This window comes from Salvia hispanica, chromosome 2 (genome assembly GCF_029641045.1).
Source record: "Salvia hispanica isolate PSC_SH4W2 chromosome 2, Shi_PSC_v1, whole genome shotgun sequence".
Lineage (NCBI taxonomy): Eukaryota > Viridiplantae > Streptophyta > Magnoliopsida > Lamiales > Lamiaceae > Salvia > Salvia hispanica.
In genome coordinates, this window is record NC_142693.1 from 62,697,706 (window position 1) to 62,716,552 (window position 18,847).

Genomic DNA, 18,847 nt, shown 5'->3' on the forward strand with positions numbered 1-18,847 from the left:
CAATAAACTTCAATTTGAAATTGGGCTTGGTGAAACTTAATTCAAGGTTTTATTTGTCATTTTGTGAAATAATTTCACATTTTCAGCAATTCTAATGATTCATTAGCACTAATTATCTGATCTCTCTTACATAGATCCACACGATTAATATTTTTTAACCGAACTCTTTGGTCCTATTACTAAATCATAAATATATGGTAACGGGTAAGCTCATGTAGGACTCTTTTCATTGAGAGCTACTGGATACCATCCTCGACGTAGACTTAACTTCTCAAATTAAATAAGACAAAATAAATTAGTGAAGATTTATTATATAATTGTTTATCCTATTTAAATAAGGCTTTAATAATTGTCGACAAATGTATCAATTACCTTTTCCTTTTATTGCTTTGTTAAATAAAGTTCCACACATTTCCTAGTATTCTTATAAAATCTTAATAGTTGGCAACCTGAACTGAATTAATCTCAAAACAACGTCGTTTCATATTTTTTTCTACTTCAAAAACTTATGCGAATCAAATAAGTGGTATAATAGTTTCGATCGACCACATGAGAAAAATTAGTCATCTTAGAGGTTTTTGGGACGGCCACCCAAAAATATCTCAATTTGCTACTTTAGCAAGTACCTCTGTGATTAAAAATTTTATTTTATACTATTTGTTTATTTATAGTAAATTGCCTTTCCACTCTATTAAAATTCGCACTGAATCATAATAGGTCTTTAGGGTTAAATTGTAGGCATGAGATCATATTTGCTATTAAAACCTTGTAAATTTATTGCGTCGACTATAATATTATCGACCATATATGTGATTTTGACACTTTATAGTATTCTTAAAGTTGAGATGTGGCATATAATAATTTTGTTAATACTCATATTTTTGGGTTGCCGACATATTTCCCAATTGGATCTTAGCTATCATCTAATAATTATATTATTAATTTATTATATAGTATACCAAAATAGTTAATCAACTTGGAAAACGATGTATAACGTACCGAAAGCAGCATGCACTATATCAAAGTAGTAGTATTCAAGATTGAATATAGCTTCTCAAAACCAGTCGATTTTCGTTAGCTTTAATTTTCTACAATTATTGACTCCTTGGGCTCCACCTTTAGACCTTAATCATTTCATTTTTCTTATTATATTTGTAAATGTATAGAAAATTTTCGTGCCAGTGACAGGATTTCTTCATATTTGACTTTTCAATACCAATTCAACAACTTTCCGAAGTGGAGTTCTCTTTATGCAAATCATAAAACAAATACAAGAATTAGGTTTTTATAATTATGAGGAGAAATTGTGGATTTTTTTAGAGTGGAGTTTGTTTATATCTTCGACACTATATTATTCGATTCTTTTAGTATACAAGTCTCACAGTAAAAGAGAAGTGACGCATTGTGGCACGGACGCACGCCTCAGCGTGAGGACATATAGTTTACTTGTTCGTTGTGCGACACACTCACAAGTCACGACCTTTGTGCTTAATTTTTTTTTTTTCTTTAATCATTTTCCTTTAGTTTTAGTATACTATTACTCAAAATTTTTCCTTTTTTGTTTCTTTCTTGGTCAAGACTGTTTGACGTTTTCTTTTTAAAAAAAAAAACTTATTTATGACTTTATTTTATTAAACGAAATTATAAATAAATGTTAAGACAAATGAAGTATATGTATGTTGAACAAATAAAGTTATGGCAGGTGGTGTCCACTGTCCATAGGAAATAGTTTTTGAGATTTTATTATACTAAAGGAAAGTTCGGAATTTATCTATTTAGTATGAATTTGAGTGAACTATAAAAATAGTCTCTGGACTATGCGTTTATCTTATTAATGAATCCTGAATTTTAAAAATATCCACAGATAACTCTAAACTAAGCGTTTATCTCGAAAATGGTCATTTTTCACTGTTTCGTAACGAAAATACCCTTTTTAGGGGGTTTTGGGGGGTCTGGGCAATTTAGTCTTTTTACATTTCAAATCTGATATTATTTCAGTGATGTACTAAATCTGATATTATTTCAAAATTATCATTCTTCTTCCCTTTTGTCATCCTTCAATTTGATTCTTTATTTCAATATTAGATTTAATTTTATAAAATTAAATATTGAATTTCAATTTTTAAACATCAATAAATTTTTTTTAATCATTAAAATTACTATTAAATAACAAACTAATAGTTTTAATCAATATTTGATCGTGTCTATTTAATCAATAAGGTACGACGACGCCTTAGTTTTAATCAATATTTAATAGTTTTAATCATAAATAGATCATATAACACGATTTATTCCGAAATAAATATGCATCTAATGTATAGGAGAATTTGACTAAAAATATTATGAAGTTGACTAAAAATTTGATATAGGAGATTTTTTGTTGAAATTTTCTAGTTAATTTTGATTATTTTCAAATTAATAAACGAAAATTATATTAGTCTTACATTAGATGCATATTTATTTTGGAATAAATCGTGTTATATGATCTATTTATGATTAAAACTAAGGTGTCGTCGTACCTTATTGATTAAATATTAGACACTATCAAATATTGATTAAAACTATTAATATGTTATTTAATAATAATTTTAATAATTAAAAAAATTTATTGATATTTAAAAATCAAAATTTAAAATTTAATTATATAAAATTAAATCTAATATTGAAATAAGAAACAAAGTGAAGGATGGCAAAAGGGAAGAAGAATGATAATTTTGAAATAATATCAGATTTAGTACATCACTAAAATAATATCATATTTAAAATGTAAAAAGACCAAATTGCCCAAACCCCCCAAAAGGGTATTTTCATCACAAAACAGTAAATAACGACCATTTTCGAGATAAACGCTTAGTCCAGGGTTGTCTGGGGATATTTTTAAAGTCCATGGTTCATTGGCGTGATAAACGCATAGGCCAGAGACTATTTTTGTAGTTCACTCTATGAATTTTAATACTATTAATAAAAAAAGGAAAGTTCGGAATCTATACAATATATAAAAGGAGAGTTTTGGAGAAATTTACAAAATTGCTATTTAATTTAAAAAATTATAGTATTAAATATATAATTAAAAGCCTAAAAACATGGGATTAAATGGTGAACTGGGAGTTTTTAATTTGATGTGATTTGATTTGATTTATTCCACGTATTATAAACATGTAACCATTTTAATTTTTAGTTTCATCATTCTATTTTATCCGCTGCCTCTTCCGTAATCTTCAGTCCAATATCACATACACGCGCATCAAGGAATTTAGGGTATCAGCGATAAATGGTACTAATTTGATTATAATCTCTCATTGCTTTAGTTCTGCTAATAGTCTTCAATTGGTGTTGCGAATTGCAGTAATATTAGAGGTTATGCATTGTAAGTATTACTCCTATGTTTTTTTCTATATTGTATACGTGTTTAGATTTTTATCTAAGTCAGTGATTAAATTCAATAATGTGGGTGTTGTTTTATTGATTGTTATTCTGTTAATTTTATTGAGAGGCTGCGATTCATGCTTATTGATAATTTTCTACAGTTACAATAGTTGTTGAGATGAACTTGTGGTTGCTATTGAAAGATCGATAGGTACAGGTATAGATTTATAGTTGTCTTGATTAGTGTTGTTTTATATCAACTGGTTTATCTAATCAGATGATTCAAGGAATAATTCCAACTTTCCTCTGCATATAGCTACATATGATCTTCATCTTATTGATTGTGTAACTGTCATATGTCATCTCCTTTTTACCTAGAGATATCTTCTAATGTGAATCTTTTTACTTTTTAACAATTCTTTGATGTAAGTTATGTTACTGTTAAGTTTATAACGGGACTTCCGTATTATGAAGTTTGGTTTTTATTTGACTACTTAATGTGAATCTTATAGATTGAAGACTGATGAATTTGCCCCGGACTTATTCTTGTAAATAAACCCAACAAATAAACAAGATAAACCAAGAAATGGAACAAGAAAAATGGATAAAAGGATAGAGAATGAATTAGTGTTATGATTTAGGTTAAGAACAAGAAACAAATCTCAAAGGCACTTTCACATACAAACACCTAATGGCTCCATAAACTAGCAACACAAGAACTAGCAAGCATACCTTTACAATCAACCTTAGCCCGGCAAAAGATCGAATGCAACCCGAAGGAATTTGATAAGTCTTCAAAAGATGAAGAAGGTGAGCTCTCAAATATAGAGAAATTGTCTCTTACAAATATTCAAAAGTTGCTTGAAATGAACCCTAGCAAGAGTATTTATACTAGGAGTTAAAAAGAAGCAAAACAAAACAAGTCTTGGTCAAAAAGTCACATTCCGGACAAAACACCCGACCGGGTGATTCCCACGGCTCATTTCATCCGCCCGCGTGAAGTTTCTGGACAAAAATTGATCTCTCGACAAAAATGCCCGACCGGATGTTTTCGGGTTGGCAAAACACCCGCCCGCGTGTTTCTTTCTGCATTGCGCGAACTCCGTTTGGGGCGTGTGAGGTACCCACGCGAAGGTATTTCGACGATGAAGACGATGGTGGTCTTGGATCAGCATTTGGACACCATATTGATAGGTATATTGATGTTTGAAATGGACCCCAGCTCCAGTGTGGTTGAGAGAAGTACTATTTATTAAATTTTGTATAATATGCTTTTTATTTGACTACTATTATTTATTCTTTCAAATATTAAAATAGCATATAATCATATGTTAAAATATGAAATGTTTCATTGGGAGTAGGTTGAGAGAAGTACGGATATCTTTTTATTGTTGTTTATTATATTTTTAATTGTTTATAATATTAGAAATACTTATTTTAATTAGTTCTTATCTCTAAATATATTTTTTTTTACTTATTTATTATATATATATTTTTTAAAGTTAATATATCTTTATTATTTTAAATTTTTTTTTTCCTATGCAATAGCACATATGGTAACACTAGTTTTTTTTTTAAAACTGAGTTCTCCCTTATTTTACACACATGTGGGGGATTTTTCTCTTTCCACTAATTAAATGCCTTACACACACTTATGATATTCTTCACAATGAATACTTTTTGAGGAACATTAAAATCGACATATTATCTTACAAAATATTTAATCACTACCATATTTCAGAATCATAACGGTAGTCTAGACTCTAAAGTTACCTATGAATTGCTATGCTATTATTTGGTAAAGTCAAATCCCTCAATCAGCCACAATTACAGAGTTTTCTCCATCTTAGAGTTTTCTCCATCTTAGATTAAAGCAACCAATCAATTATGATTTTTTTTTTATATAAAAAATTAGTGGTTGAGAAAAAAAATATAAAAAGAAGAAAAAGATGACCCTATCCAGATTAGAATAGGATGGTTAGTGCTCAACCCATTAATTATTAGTGGCCAAATTACTCAAACATCATATCATAACTACTACATTAATTGATGTTGTTGGGAATTTCATCAGATTACACCACCATTATATTGAGATATTTCAATTAGATTGAGATTCTTTTCATGGCAGGGCAGAAAAATTCATGGCAACAACACTTTATTTATTACCACAAGATTATCTTCATTACTCAACCAAAATTGTCAAGTGATACATCAAAATATTCATGCTAAACTATAATCCACCCATTATTTTCTCAAAATTCAGATTATACAGAAAATTAATTGAAATAGAAGCTTACTATACTGAAATTTGCTTAAAATTTAGGCCAGACTATAATCAACCATTTTATAATTTATATATACCTATCCAATCACTTAAATGATCATCCCCACTTCACAGCAAAAGCATCACTCATAATTTAATTCATGATGTATATAATTGTATATTAAGGATAGGTACAAATTTGCATGACTTAAGCATGTCAACTTTTGTTGAAATAAATCTCATCAGAATTCCACTCATCAAGAACCTTATCACAAAGTTTAGACACTATCCTAAGCTTCCCCTGTTATCTGCTAATAATTCACTTTAAACAAGTAAACAAAACACCATGATTTTGCCAACATGTAACATCACCCTAAAGAAAAAATAAAAAATGAATGGCATTTAACTAAGAGGCTGACAGCTCATCTCCCACAGCCAGTCCAATCACATCTCCCATGAGAGAGAGGCTTCTTCTCAACTTGAATTGAAACAATGGAAGTGTAAACAAAATGTTGGCAAATTGTTGAAAAAAAATTGAAATAGGACCACTAATAAGATTTAGGCCACTCAAAATTGTTGGATACAAAAGGGATCACATCAGCCAGTTGTTCTCTGATGAAACCACCCATGTTTGAAATAACATAAAACATCAAGCCATCTAAATCACCAAAACAGGGAAAACTTAACAAGTAAAAATGCAAAGAAAGAATGTTATTACAAATGAGGGAGAGGCACACCAAAAGGTGTTAGATGGGACTAATAATTATGCAAAAGCACACATCAATTTTCTAACAATGATGCAAGTAGATTCTTAAAGATTTAATATTTACTTGATTGTAGGCTAATAATTGAATCTTCTAACATGGGATCACTCACCAAAGTGTGGGACCAGATTGAGCTTTAAGACCTCAAGCCAGACTCTTATATGTATGACTACTTGAGAGCTCTCTTCACACAAAAGAAGTGTTTTTTCAGTATGAGTACATCAATTTAAGACACAAACACACATATTTTCGAGGGGGAGAACTTACAATATATTTTCATCAAACATTATGTCCGTGCTTGGAGTTCTTTCGCTCCTGACATTTCTGTTTCTTTGCCACTCATCTGTTGATGCGAAGATTTTGCATCAGCAGATGAAGAAGACGTTCATAGTTCACATGGACAAGTCGAGCGTGCCAGCAAGCTTTGACGATCACCTGCAGTGGTATGACTCTTCTTTGAAGGCAGTATCACAAACTGCCAACAAGCTCTACACCTACGACAATGTTGTCCATGGATATTCAGCGCGCCTGACAGTTGAGGAAGCTCGGTTGCTTGAAGGGCAACCGGGAGTCCTCTTGGTTCAAGAGGATAAGAAATATGAAGTCCACACCACCAGATCACCGGAGTTCCTTGGAATCCTCAACAATCAGGAATCCTTCCCTGATTCTGGCACATCAAGTGATGTGATCATTGGTGTGTTAGACACAGGCGTTTGGCCTGAATCAAGTAGCTTCGATGATAAGGAAGTAGGCCCACTCCCTCCAGGCTGGAAGGGAGCATGTGAAGCAAGCAAAACCTTCAGTTCATCCAGCTGCAACCGCAAACTGATTGGCGCAAGGTTCTTCTCACAAGGTTATGAAGCAGCATATGGGCCGGTTGACGAGTCTACAGAATCCAGGTCCCCCAGGGATGACGATGGCCATGGAACACACACATCGACCACAGCAGCTGGATCGACTGTGGTTGGAGCGAGTCTCTTTGGTTATGCTGCAGGGACAGCACGTGGGATGGCCAGGCATGCCAGAGTGGCAGCATACAAAGTCTGCTGGCTGGGAGGATGTCTCAGCAGCGACATACTAATGGCGATGGAGAAGGCAATTGAAGACGGCGTGCACATTCTATCGCTGTCACTGGGTGGATCACTTAATGATTACTTCCAAGACCCTGTTGCAATTGGAGCGTTTGCAGCAACGTCTAAAGGAATTCTTGTATCATGCTCAGCCGGGAATGGAGGGCCGAGTCGAGGTAGCTTGTCTAATGTCGCGCCATGGATAACTACAGTGGGGGCTGGTACAATGGATAGGCAATTCCCATCATATATTACCCTTGGAAATGGTAAAAAAATAACAGGGGAATCACTCTACAGTGGGAAGGGCTTAACTGGCTCCTTAATTCCATTGGTTTATGCTGGCAATATCAGTAAAGCATCCAATGGTAATCTATGCATGAAAGGAGGCTTAATCCCAGAAAAGGCCAAGGGGAAGATTGTGGTGTGCGACCGAGGGCAGAATCCAAGGGCACAAAAAGGCCTGGCAGTCAAAGAGGCAGGTGGGGTCGGGATGATCCTAGCAAACACAGATACCTTTGGAGAAGAGCTGGTTGCTGATGCCCATTTCATACCCACAGCAGCTGTAGGCCAGGGTCCCGGTGAGGAGATAAAGAAGTACACCTTTTCAGACCCTAATCCAAGTGCCATTGTCGAATCTGGAACCACCCAGCTCGGAGTCCAACCATCACCTGTCGTGGCAGCATTCAGTTCAAGAGGTCCAAATCTAATCACTCCTGATATACTGAAACCTGATTTGATAGCACCAGGTGTGAACATACTCGCTGGTTGGACCGGAAAAGTTGGTCCTACAGGATTGCCTGAAGACACCCGGCACGTGAACTTCAACATAGTTTCTGGGACATCCATGTCCTGCCCTCACATAAGTGGATTAGCAGCACTTGTTAAGGCTGCACATCCTGAATGGAGCCCTGCAGCTATAAGGTCAGCATTGATGACAACAGCTTACAGTACATACAAGAACGGAGAAAGAATTAAAGACATTGCAACTGGAAAGCCATCCACACCATTTGATTATGGTGCTGGGCATGTAGACCCGATATCAGCGCTAGACCCCGGTCTAGTATATGATACCACAACCAACAACTATATAGACTTTCTTTGTGCAATAGGATACAGTTCAAGTATGATAAAGCTCATTGCAAAGCAAGAGCATCAGTGCAAGGAGGGCGTGAAATACAGCGTAGCAGATCTTAACTACCCATCTTTTGCTGTTCCATTTGAGACCGCCTCAGGCCCACGAGGTGGTAGCAGCGCACCAACAGTTGTCAAATATACGAGGACCCTAACAAATGTGGGTGGTCCATCAACTTATAAGGTCTCCGTCTCTCAGGAGACAAATTCTGCCAAGATCCAGGTTCAGCCCTCAGTGCTTAGTTTCAGCACTCCAAACGAGAAGAAGACTTACACAGTGACATTTGCTGCAACTTCTATGCCCTCAGGCACAAGCAGCTTCGCACATTTGGAATGGTCAGATGGGAAACACACTGTTGGTAGCCCAATTGTGTTTAGTTGGACATAGTAGTATTATCAACAATAACTATTGTAAGATATACTGCCCTCCCCCAACTCTAAAATGCATAAATTATTTTACTCTGAAATCTTTCCACTCCAGAAGCTAACTTCCCTAACTTGGACTAAAGGTTCGTGTATTTAAACTATGAGAAGTTCATAATAAAACTAGAAGTGATTAAGAACGTAACCTAATTACAATTTACAAGCAATGTTCTAAAAATGAAACTAGCTATCAACGACTTGTCAAGCATTCCTCCTACATGTCTTGATTACTTTCTGTTTTTGGTCTTTTCCTTTAAACTGTTGCTCCCTGCATCTTCAGATTAGGATCCACTAATTCTTCCACCAAGTATCAACAAACAACAGCAATTACCATATGCAAAATGCCTAACTATCTTTATATTTTATCTTAATTCTACATTTCGTCTACACTTCATATAATGCAGATTGGTACGGAACATGTAGAATTCAACATCCACTATAGGCATGCCAGTCTCCTCCTTTAAATAAATCAAGAGTATATCAAAAGTTTGAGATGATATGTGGTTTTACATGTCTTAACCCAAATGTGTAAGCCACAAATAATGTCCACCAGCATCACATATCTATGTTACGTTAAGAAAAAAAAATCCAACAAGCATATTGATTACAAGTCAAAATCGTTCAAAATATGAAGCACAAAGAGAAACAATGGAGAACTTCATTATCAAAAGGCAGATAGTCTACATTCAAGCATAGTACAAGGTATTCATAACCCAGTAGGTGGAAGAGAAATGTGAAAAACTATGAATCAGAGTCATCTAGAGACTGACAAACAGGAAGGGAATAAGTATCCAGCTGCCAGTATTTGTGTTTCACACCCTCCCAGGTTTCTTCTCCTAAACAATCCTTCACCGGTAAGGGTATCAACTGTGTGGAGTAGCCCAACATCTCGAGTTCCAGCGAAACTAACTGACAGTAAACAACATGAAAGAAGGGATTACTACCGCAAAGTCCATTGAAGAATGAATATATTCCCCCCGGCTTCAATAGTTGCGGAAGATGTTGGTGAAACTCTCTCATATCTTCATAATATTCCCCATAGGTGTCAAAGAATATCCCTGAAAAAGAGTAGAACAGTTAGCTCGAAGGATTTTTTAAGTAAGCAGAGCTAGATCAGTAGATCTTTGTTAAAACTGGTATATACATAAAAGTAAAAAGTAGAACAATTTTTTTCTGTCAGCCATATATGATTAATCTATCTACTACTAATATACTTTAATCCACATATATTACCATCATATGACTCCAGTTGAGAAAGGACATCTTGCCAGCGGCCAAAAACTATCTTCACATTCTCCTTCTCACCCCACCCAGTCTGCAGCATACGAGCATATACCTCTGGATGGGCTTCAACAATGGTGTGTGACACAGGTGAATATTGTTGTACGGCACTATCCACAAGACCCATGCCAAACCCAATGTTCAGTATGTGCCCACCTCCTGAGCAAATAGCTTTAGCATGGGCTTCCATTAGCGGCCTCTCCCAAGCCATCATAATAGCCTTGCTTTCTGCGTCCATTACTTTATCCTCACTAAATGTAACCCTCTCCTCCAAATAATCCCCATTAGGATTGCCCTTTCCATTGTCTTTCCTTGCTATAGTTCCGAGAACCAATTCAGCTTGAATGCCTGTAAATATCCAAATATGTTGCCATCAAATTCAATTTAATGAAAAGTAGAAAACAAAAGGTTACAAGTAAAGAAATCAAATGGTAAATATACATAAAATGGCTAGATAGTAAAATAATGGATTAGTTGAGGTATTAAAACTACCACTGAAATGAGCATTTTGATAGCTTTAGCGAGCCAATATACTGAAAGAAACTACTACTACAATCTGTACGGGGCAAGGAAGGAGCAAGCAAACGCATAACGCAATTTCATTGCTCTTTCAAAAGCAAGTTTCTCACAAAATTATTTCCCCGTTATGATACATAGGTAGTTGAGTAATTGTGTCGCGGATAGAGTCGATAGAAAATGGCAAATCAAGGTAAGAATTACAAATACACATATATATACACATGTCCATCCACCCAATATGCTATGAATTAGCTTTACCAAAATTTAGTTTATGTTCAGAATGACTAGCAATATGAAAGTAATACTAAAGGCTTAAGCATATTGTATGACATTTCGTCAACATTAGAGTAATTGAATGTATTGCAGGTTATGTTATGTACATATTAACAGCTTACAGATAGATGGCATAACATAGCTCCGTTTATTGGTAGAGCTAGTAAACCCTTTTCCAGTGCCACGGACCAACTTATCAAAATCGCAAGACTGTGACACTCAATTCACCAGTTCGCATAACATGATCATAGCAAACACAAACACACACACACAAAAAAAAAACTTTTTTCCCCCTTTGGTTGCAACTGATAATTGAAAAAATCAAAAAGGAAATAACTCAATTTTATATTCTACTTCTATTACTAGAAATGTTCTCTAATTAGCTCAACTACCAAACACAACCATCACTACAAGCTTCCTCCTTTACCAAACCAAATTTACACACACTAATACGTGAAAATAGGGCTGGCAATAAAATTCAGAAATTGAAGTGAGGCGGACCGGCATTGAGGAGGACATCGAAGGCGGATTGATGGCCATTATCCATGGCGAAGTCTCCTGCGGAGAGATTTGAAGGGGTGAGAGCGTTCCACGGCGCACCGGCGTCGAGGAGGGCTCTGACCACTTCGGCGAAGCCATTTTTGGCGGCGTGCATCAGCGGCGTGAGGCCTTCAGCGTCGAAGTAGGTGACATCAGCTCCAGCTGCAATCAGAGAATTCACTCGCTCGAGCTCGCCGCTTCGCGCGGCCTCGCAGAGGGATTCTTCTTCCCGATTCTCCGACATATCCGCCGCCGCCTTAAACCCTCTCAGTTTCACGAAGTGGGTTTTGTTTCAATTGCCTCTTTTTACACATTTTATATAAATAATCATTTCTATTATGTTTAAATAAATATTACTACTATTTCGAAAAAAATCTACTCCGCACTTAAAATATGGAGTAGTAACCAACTTTTATAAGTAATCATTTAAATAATCAAGTTTAAGTCAAAATCTAGTCCCTCTTACAGAGTTTAAAATTAAATAATTAAATCATGAAGTTTCAATTATTCTAGTTTATATCATGAGTTGAATTTCAGGTGGAATCTTATTAACGTGGATTGAGATTTAAACCACGAAAAAGATGCTTATATAATCCAAAGTGTAAACATAAAAGGTTTGATACTAAAGTTCGATTGAAATTTGAAGATGGATTTTAATGTAGAGATGCAAATATTCCATCTAAAATTCAACCCATTGAATAAACTAAAAAAATTAAAACTTCGTGAAATTTTAAACTTTATGGAATAGACGAGTTTTGACTAAATTTAGTGATTAAAATTGTCATTTATCCCTTTTATAAATACTACTAAAATATACTCTGTTGCTTTGACAAGAGTAGTTAAAAAATTAAAAAAATGCATAATTGTCTTTTATAATGATAGAATTAAGATAGGAGTAGTTAAATAATTATAAAAATGCATAATTATTATAACCGCTTACGACAATTGCCAGACACCAAGAAACAAAACGACAGCGTTTCTTCAGATGCATTGCAATAGAAAATTCCTCTTTTTCCCGCAGCTGTAGCTTCACGAAACCATAATTAATCTGCCGAATCCAGATAAAAGGCCGCCGTTTTCCCACGATTCTGTTCAATTATTTCTCAATTTTAGAACTTTTTGTCCGGTTGGTTATAGGGACACTGATTGATCTGCGCCAGCTAGGTATTTGCTGTTCTTGATTTCTGGGCATCTTTTATGTGCGCTTTTTGGCTCCAATTTGTGGATTCAATCTAAGGGTCTGTATTTTTGGGAGCCAAAATGACCTCAACCTTTGATAGATGGGAAAAAGATCCGTTTTTCTCTGCTGCAGAGGACGTTCAGGAATCTTCGGACAGGTGCTTGCTTTCAACAACTTCCCCAATTTAAAGCAGTTTTTGCATAATTGCTTTTTTATATAGTTTTTTGTTGCCATGAATTTGCTAAATGAGCAATCTTTTTTCGTTGGTGTGATCGAATTTTATCTAATTCATTATGAAGGATGGAATCAACATATAGAACATGGATTCATGCGATCAAGGAGACCTCGGGTTCTTGGAATTTGGATGAGCTTCGGAGAGATCTTCAGACAACCCTTGGCACAACCAAGTGGCAGGTTATTTGCTTATGCTCAATGATTTCTCTCAGCAAACTTGTATAGTAGTATAGCATTAGTTTTCCTGCTCTATTTATTCAAAAGGTTGTGGTTGTGATGGATTTCAGTTGGAAGAATTCGGACGTGCTGTAAGATCGAGCTACTCAGGTAGTAGCTCGGCTGATGATGCAAGGGATAGGCATCGGAGTTTCATTTTCGCAATAGAGAATCAAATAAAAAAAGTTGAAACATCTTTGAGTGGATCAACAGTACGACAAGGCAAGCCACCAGTGCCTTGGGTGCGGTTGGATGAAGGGGAACGGGACGAGCTCGCCATGTTTCTTTCAGGACAGTCATCGTCTTCCCCAAATAAACTCTTTGGAAAGCATCGTGCTGGCCCTATGGCGCAGGGGCAGGAAATTTCGCGTGAGGGTGATCAACAAGTGAATAATGAGTGTTCGCGGAGTTCATCTCATTTGGTTGAATTGGCTCAAGTAGACGGTAAGGGGGACAAGTTTTCAGGTCATCGGAGGGCAGCTAGTGCAAGTGCAGACATTGGCACATGGAAGATTGTTGTAGCTGATGATGTTCTGCACAATCCATCCAGTGCAAAGCCTGATACTCCTCACCGAAAGATACCTAGTTTTTCGGGATTGTTAGATACCATGGAATCATCCATGTCACAATTGAATTGGTCAAAGAACGGTTACAAGAAACTTAAGGTTACAGATGGGCCTCAGGAGGCTGGTGTTACATTACCTAGAGCCCCGAATTTGACTAAAGTTAGTAATCAATTCTCCTTGACTATATCTAATGTTATCCTCTAAACTTGTTATGTTGAATTGCTAATTTGCTCTTAATTTTCTTCGTACATGAAGGGCATTACTACGTGCTATGAGAAGAGTAAAAGTTGCCTTGAAGGTTGCAGTGATTATGAAAAACAATGGTATGGTTGGTACGGTAGTATCCATAGACAACTTCAGAGATCCCAATATCATGTGCAATATAGTCGGCCAGTCCAATTTGTTTTCTCCGTCATTCTCATACTCTGCTTACTTGGTGAGCCTGCTGATTAGCTTTCTACTATTTGATATATGGTAATTGTTTCATTTAGTGATTCAGTAGGAAAATTCAGATTCGACCGGTATTTTTAGACTTCTTATTGTTACCATTGTCCTTGTTTGTTTATATCAAAATAAAGTAGTGAAAGGATTACATGCTTAATGCCCCAAAGAAATCAATGCTTAATGCCCCAAAGAACTGCTGCTTAGCTTAGCCTATGTTGCCTTTACTAGTTACCATATTCGGTTTATAACTCTGCGATTATAGTGTAATACAAACAATACTTATTAATTGCGTTGTCTGCAGTTTTATTGGCTTTGCGTTCAATCTGAGGAGGAGCCTTGTTTCTCCATTCTTATTCAGTTTTCATCTGTGGAAAACGTCAGAGAGTTGGCGATGGCTTCACCTGTGCTAAACAGATGATAGACTGCATTCATTGAACTATTCTGATCAGAATTGTAATTTAGTAGTAGCATTCATGATTCTGGCAACACCAGAAGCAGTCTCACTACCCAGTTTTGTTTCTCCGTGTTGTAGCCGACAGGGCTTGTTGTATAATTGTATTTTTGGAGCTGCTGCTGCTGTTTCATTGTTTCGTGTATTGAACACGAGTTGTAAATAAATTTTTGTGATTTCTGTATATTGGTTTACAGTTCTGGGCATCTAGATATACATGTGATTGAACTAGAAAACAGCATTATTGAGTTGCTACTTTATGCTCTGCTGGCTATATTTCAATAGAGACCAGCTGTCAAAAATCAAGATTATATGTGAAATACAACATGAAGTTTGAGGGAAGAATATGACATAAGAAATCAAAGTATTCATTAAATTTCCATACTACAAAAGCTTTGGGCATTTCATTAAGAAAGATGAACAAATGATTGAGTGATGAGTGTACTTTTTTCTACTTGTTCTTTGACAAGTTCTTGCCATCTTTTTCTTCACTAGGTTTATTGGCAAATTCGACGCCTTGGAATGTTAGGCCAGGACTATAGTAACGACTGCCATAAGCTGCACCAAATCCCCATCCAAGCCCTAACCCGACACCACAGCCACCACCTTCAGATCGAAGATAATGCGTTAGTAAGGTGATAGAAGAAAACAATGGCAGAGTAGAGACATTCTTGCAAGATTTTACCTGCACCAAGTCCAAAGATGTTCAAGGGTGCCCCTGAAAGAACAAGCAATGTAAGTTCAAGATAATGATTTCTTTCTTGGTGCATGACCAGCACAACACAGAATGTAAACGTAAACATAGTCAGGTTTCAAAAATAGCAAGAAGCCATTCCATGACAATGTAGCTTGGGATAAAAGGTCTGTGTGTCTGCAGAAAATTGAGCAAGAAGTTCATAAACTATCTTGTACGTTCTCTTTTCCAGGAAATGTGTCAAAGTTTAACACTCACTGCCTAGACAAGTATTCATATGAATAAAGCATGGTTAATAGTTTCTACAAGTCGAGGTCAAATATTTGTTTTATGTAATCTGATCACTATATGCTTCCATACGTCCGGAAATTGCATTCTGACTAAGCGATTGGGTTCTGTTTCAAATTACCAACCATGAGTGATGTAGCTGTTATGAATTAAGATCCAATAAAGACGGAGAGACGATTGACAAAAGTGACCCTGTGTACAATCATCTCAATCTGCAGGTCTGTCCTAATTCTTTATCCAAAGCACCACATACACTACCTTTAATGTGGAGCATTTTGTAGTCTTCGAAATCTTAAAACTACAGTACATAATCCAATAGAATGATCACAAGACAGTAAGTAATACTGCATCTTCGTGAATCGTGACTATGCTACATACTCGATAGAATGGTCACATGAAAGTAATACTGCATCTTCTCGACTACGCTGAAAACGTTGAAGCACATACACAGTTCACAAAAGAGAAAATGCACGAAGAATCTAACTCGACAGGCTTCGACGAATGCATCTTAATAGCATCATAACAAGTAGGATGAAATCTTGAAATCAAGGTCAGCTTCATACCTTACACTATATCTTCTCATTGACCAAAGGCCAACTCAACTATGATACTTTATTAATTATATTGCAATAAACCACACATTGAAAATGAATATACACATAAACATACACTCATATGCTCATCCATTTTATTGCTTTCTCCAACAAACAACTAAATAAGAGAATCATAACCAATACAATCTTGCTATGGATCACCCTCCACCAAAATTCACATTTGCTACTAAATCAACAGAGGAGAATGCAGATGAAATCAATAATCAACATCACAATTCAACCAAAGTAATAGAGATTATATGAAATCTCTCTTTCCCAATTTTTCTCAGTTCAATTTCTTTTAATCTGTACAGAAACGAAATTGGACTAACAGAAGAATTAGAGTAACTAACCTCCGAATCCCCACCCAACTCCAAAACCACAGCCAACACCGAAACCTGAAGCCAGTTCAAAATCATCAAGAAATTGCATAATTTTGTTAATAGAATGAATGAAGAAGCTCACCGAAACCGACACCTCCACCAGTAAAATTCGTTTGCACCATTTCCCCCTTTCCAAAATCGAAGTGCGACTGTAAATCCCACTGTTCTTGATTCGGAAACGGGCCAAGATTGAAACTTTCGCAGATTTTGGGGCTAGTAAATTTTTATCTATCTTATAAATGGGCTTACTTTAAAGTAATTCATGTAGTATTTGAATTTTACTTCTAACAAGTTTATAATCCATATTTACCTAATTGTTGTTAATCTCATTGATACCCTATTGACAATATGAAATTCAATTTTCAAGCATGTATGTAGATGTGTTGATCTATTGTTATTGTTGGAATAATAACATAGAAGACTAGTAGTAATTTAAATTATAAAGTTTGGTCATATATTAATAAGACCTGTGATCTTTGAAATTGAAATATTAAGCTATGATTCAATCTTTCTTAATTCTCCAATTTATAAGTGAATAGATGTTTTTTTTATGTTAAAAGTGACGATATTTCAATAAATAAGAAAAAGAAAAAAGAAAATAAAGATATACTTACTCTCTAGTCTCCCTTCGTTCCAAACAAGATTTCACACTTTTTTTTAGTTTGTCTGACAAAAGATTTTATAAATTTATTTTTTTGAAATTTTTTTTCTCTCACATCAATATATAATTAAATATATTTTCTCTATTCACTTAACACAAAAAAAAACATCTACTAAAACATCTAGTAAAAATTGAATTCTAATATCGTTAGATATTTATATTAGTATAACTTTAAAATTAATTTTACACAAAATTCTAAATAACAAAACAAAAATAATAAATAAAAATATAAAAAAGTGATACGAAATCTACATGAGAGAATTGAAAAGAGAGTTACATTTCTCTTTGTTATTTACGTTATAATGTTCAAGGATAATTTAGTCCAAATTAAATTGCTTCTTTCTAGATGAAATAAATTAAAGTGAATCAGCCATAAATGTATAATTTTTTATTAATATTTTAATTCTATGGCCAGCCATAATGTGGCCATTTAGCACTACTCTTAGAACAAACCTTCTGAATTAGAGACAGCAATGTTCAGCAAGAATTCAAATTCCTATTTTAGCATATCAATTTTACTGAGCAAACACTGCATTATAGCTTGGAGAATGAGCCCGCCCAGTATGGACTTAAACTCATACCTTACTTTTTTTTCCTAAACTTGCGGCAAAATATTGAAAACATGTACCTTATTTCAAAGATAGAGATACTAGTTGATTTGATGAATACTTGCACGTAACGAAATATTGTTTTTAACATGTAATGCAATTTTTTTTTGAAAAAATAGTAATTTACATTGTATTGATTATGTTCGATCCCATGCGTTCTACTTTCTAGATTTGTCATTCTAATCAACTAACAAACCAAATCAAGAAATTTCGAGATTAAAAAGTGTTCCTTCCGTCCGCGAATAGGAGTCCCGGTTTACTTTTACCATAAATGGTAATAGGGTCTCACCTTCCACTTATAACTCATCCACTCACATTTCATTTAAAACTAATATATGTAAGTGAGATCCCTATGTCACCAATAAATTTTCCACTCACTTTTCTTAACATTTCTTAAAATCCGTACTGCTAAAAAACAGTGGCGGATCCAGACATTTCATATTGGGGGTACGATAGATAATTATATTGACTTGAAAATGTAAAATTCAATCTATCTTTTTTTTTGTTATCTCAATTTTTTCTATTAAATCATTTCATTCAATTAAAAAATTATTGTTATTACTTGAAAAAAATTCACTATAAATTGGAGGTTTTTTTAGATTATTATATAACAAAGAAATTATTTAGAAAGTTCAAATATTTAAAGTAAAAATAAAATGCATCATATTCTCTATAATCTAAAATATGAGCTTAATATAAATTATAAACATATATTCAACTATACATGTTTTACCGGGTCACTGCTGAGAAGAAATGATGCTTTTACCACTAGGCTAATTCCATATTTTGGGGATACAATAGTATCCCTTGTTATTAATTGGATCCACCGGTGCTAAAAAATAGAAGGAGTAATAGATATATCAAAGATCATGTGATTAAATTTCAGATGAATCGCATAA

At 34.8% G+C, this 18,847-nt stretch overlaps 3 protein-coding genes and 1 pseudogene across 3 annotated transcripts; 2 read left to right on the forward strand and 2 right to left on the reverse strand.

The window, feature by feature from the left end:
* The first annotated feature begins 6,564 nt into the window (after window positions 1–6,564).
* On the forward strand, window positions 6,565–9,061 carry LOC125200553 (subtilisin-like protease SBT1.7 pseudogene; annotated as a pseudogene).
* A 598-nt stretch (window positions 9,062–9,659) lies between these two features.
* On the reverse strand, window positions 9,660–11,928 carry LOC125220850 (ankyrin repeat family protein). Its single transcript, XM_048122987.2, has 3 exons — window positions 11,592–11,928; window positions 10,251–10,646; window positions 9,660–10,075 (listed from the first exon to the last, which is right to left on the reverse strand). Exons 1-3 carry the CDS (start codon window positions 11,872–11,874, stop codon window positions 9,759–9,761), a joined length of 996 nt encoding a protein of 331 aa, XP_047978944.1. The 5' UTR covers window positions 11,875–11,928; the 3' UTR covers window positions 9,660–9,758.
* Window positions 11,929–12,586: 658 nt separating this feature from the next.
* On the forward strand, window positions 12,587–14,905 carry LOC125220841 (uncharacterized). The gene is made up of 5 exons (XM_048122977.2): window positions 12,587–12,967; window positions 13,110–13,224; window positions 13,332–13,985; window positions 14,082–14,262; window positions 14,572–14,905. The coding sequence occupies exons 1-5, from the start codon at window positions 12,891–12,893 to the stop codon at window positions 14,595–14,597; spliced, it is 1,053 nt and encodes a 350-aa protein (XP_047978934.1). The 5' UTR covers window positions 12,587–12,890; the 3' UTR covers window positions 14,598–14,905.
* A 148-nt stretch (window positions 14,906–15,053) lies between these two features.
* LOC125220860 (glycine-rich protein) lies at window positions 15,054–16,925 on the reverse strand. The gene is made up of 4 exons (XM_048122996.2): window positions 16,762–16,925; window positions 16,650–16,694; window positions 15,407–15,439; window positions 15,054–15,327 (listed from the first exon to the last, which is right to left on the reverse strand). Exons 1-4 carry the CDS (start codon window positions 16,799–16,801, stop codon window positions 15,173–15,175), a joined length of 273 nt encoding a protein of 90 aa, XP_047978953.1. The 5' UTR covers window positions 16,802–16,925; the 3' UTR covers window positions 15,054–15,172.
* Window positions 16,926–18,847: the final 1,922 nt, after the last annotated feature.

Bases quoted from the DNA above. Each gene is read 5' to 3' on its own strand.
- LOC125220850 (XM_048122987.2), bottom strand. From the start codon at position 11,874: ATGTCGGAGAATCGGGAAGAAGAATCCCTCTGCGAGGCCGCGCGAAGC. The intron at 10,647-11,591 runs GTCCGCCTCACT...GGATATTTACAG, and splicing joins CGATGTCCTCCTCAATGCCG to GCATTCAAGCTGAATTGGTT. The intron at 10,076-10,250 runs GTAATATATGTG...ACTCTTTTTCAG, and splicing joins TCAACTGGAGTCATATGATG to GGATATTCTTTGACACCTAT.
- LOC125220860 (XM_048122996.2), bottom strand. From the start codon at position 16,801: ATGGTGCAAACGAATTTTACTGGTGGAGGTGTCGGTTTCG. The intron at 16,695-16,761 runs GTGAGCTTCTTC...AACTGGCTTCAG, and splicing joins TGGTGGAGGTGTCGGTTTCG to GTTTCGGTGTTGGCTGTGGT. The intron at 15,440-16,649 runs GTTAGTTACTCT...TTGTTCTTTCAG, and splicing joins AGTTGGGTGGGGATTCGGAG to GGGCACCCTTGAACATCTTT.
- LOC125220841 (XM_048122977.2), top strand. From the start codon at position 12,891: ATGACCTCAACCTTTGATAGATGGGAAAAAGATCCGTTTTTCTCTGCT. The intron at 12,968-13,109 runs GTGCTTGCTTTC...TTCATTATGAAG, and splicing joins GTTCAGGAATCTTCGGACAG to GATGGAATCAACATATAGAA. The intron at 13,225-13,331 runs GTTATTTGCTTA...GATGGATTTCAG, and splicing joins TTGGCACAACCAAGTGGCAG to TTGGAAGAATTCGGACGTGC.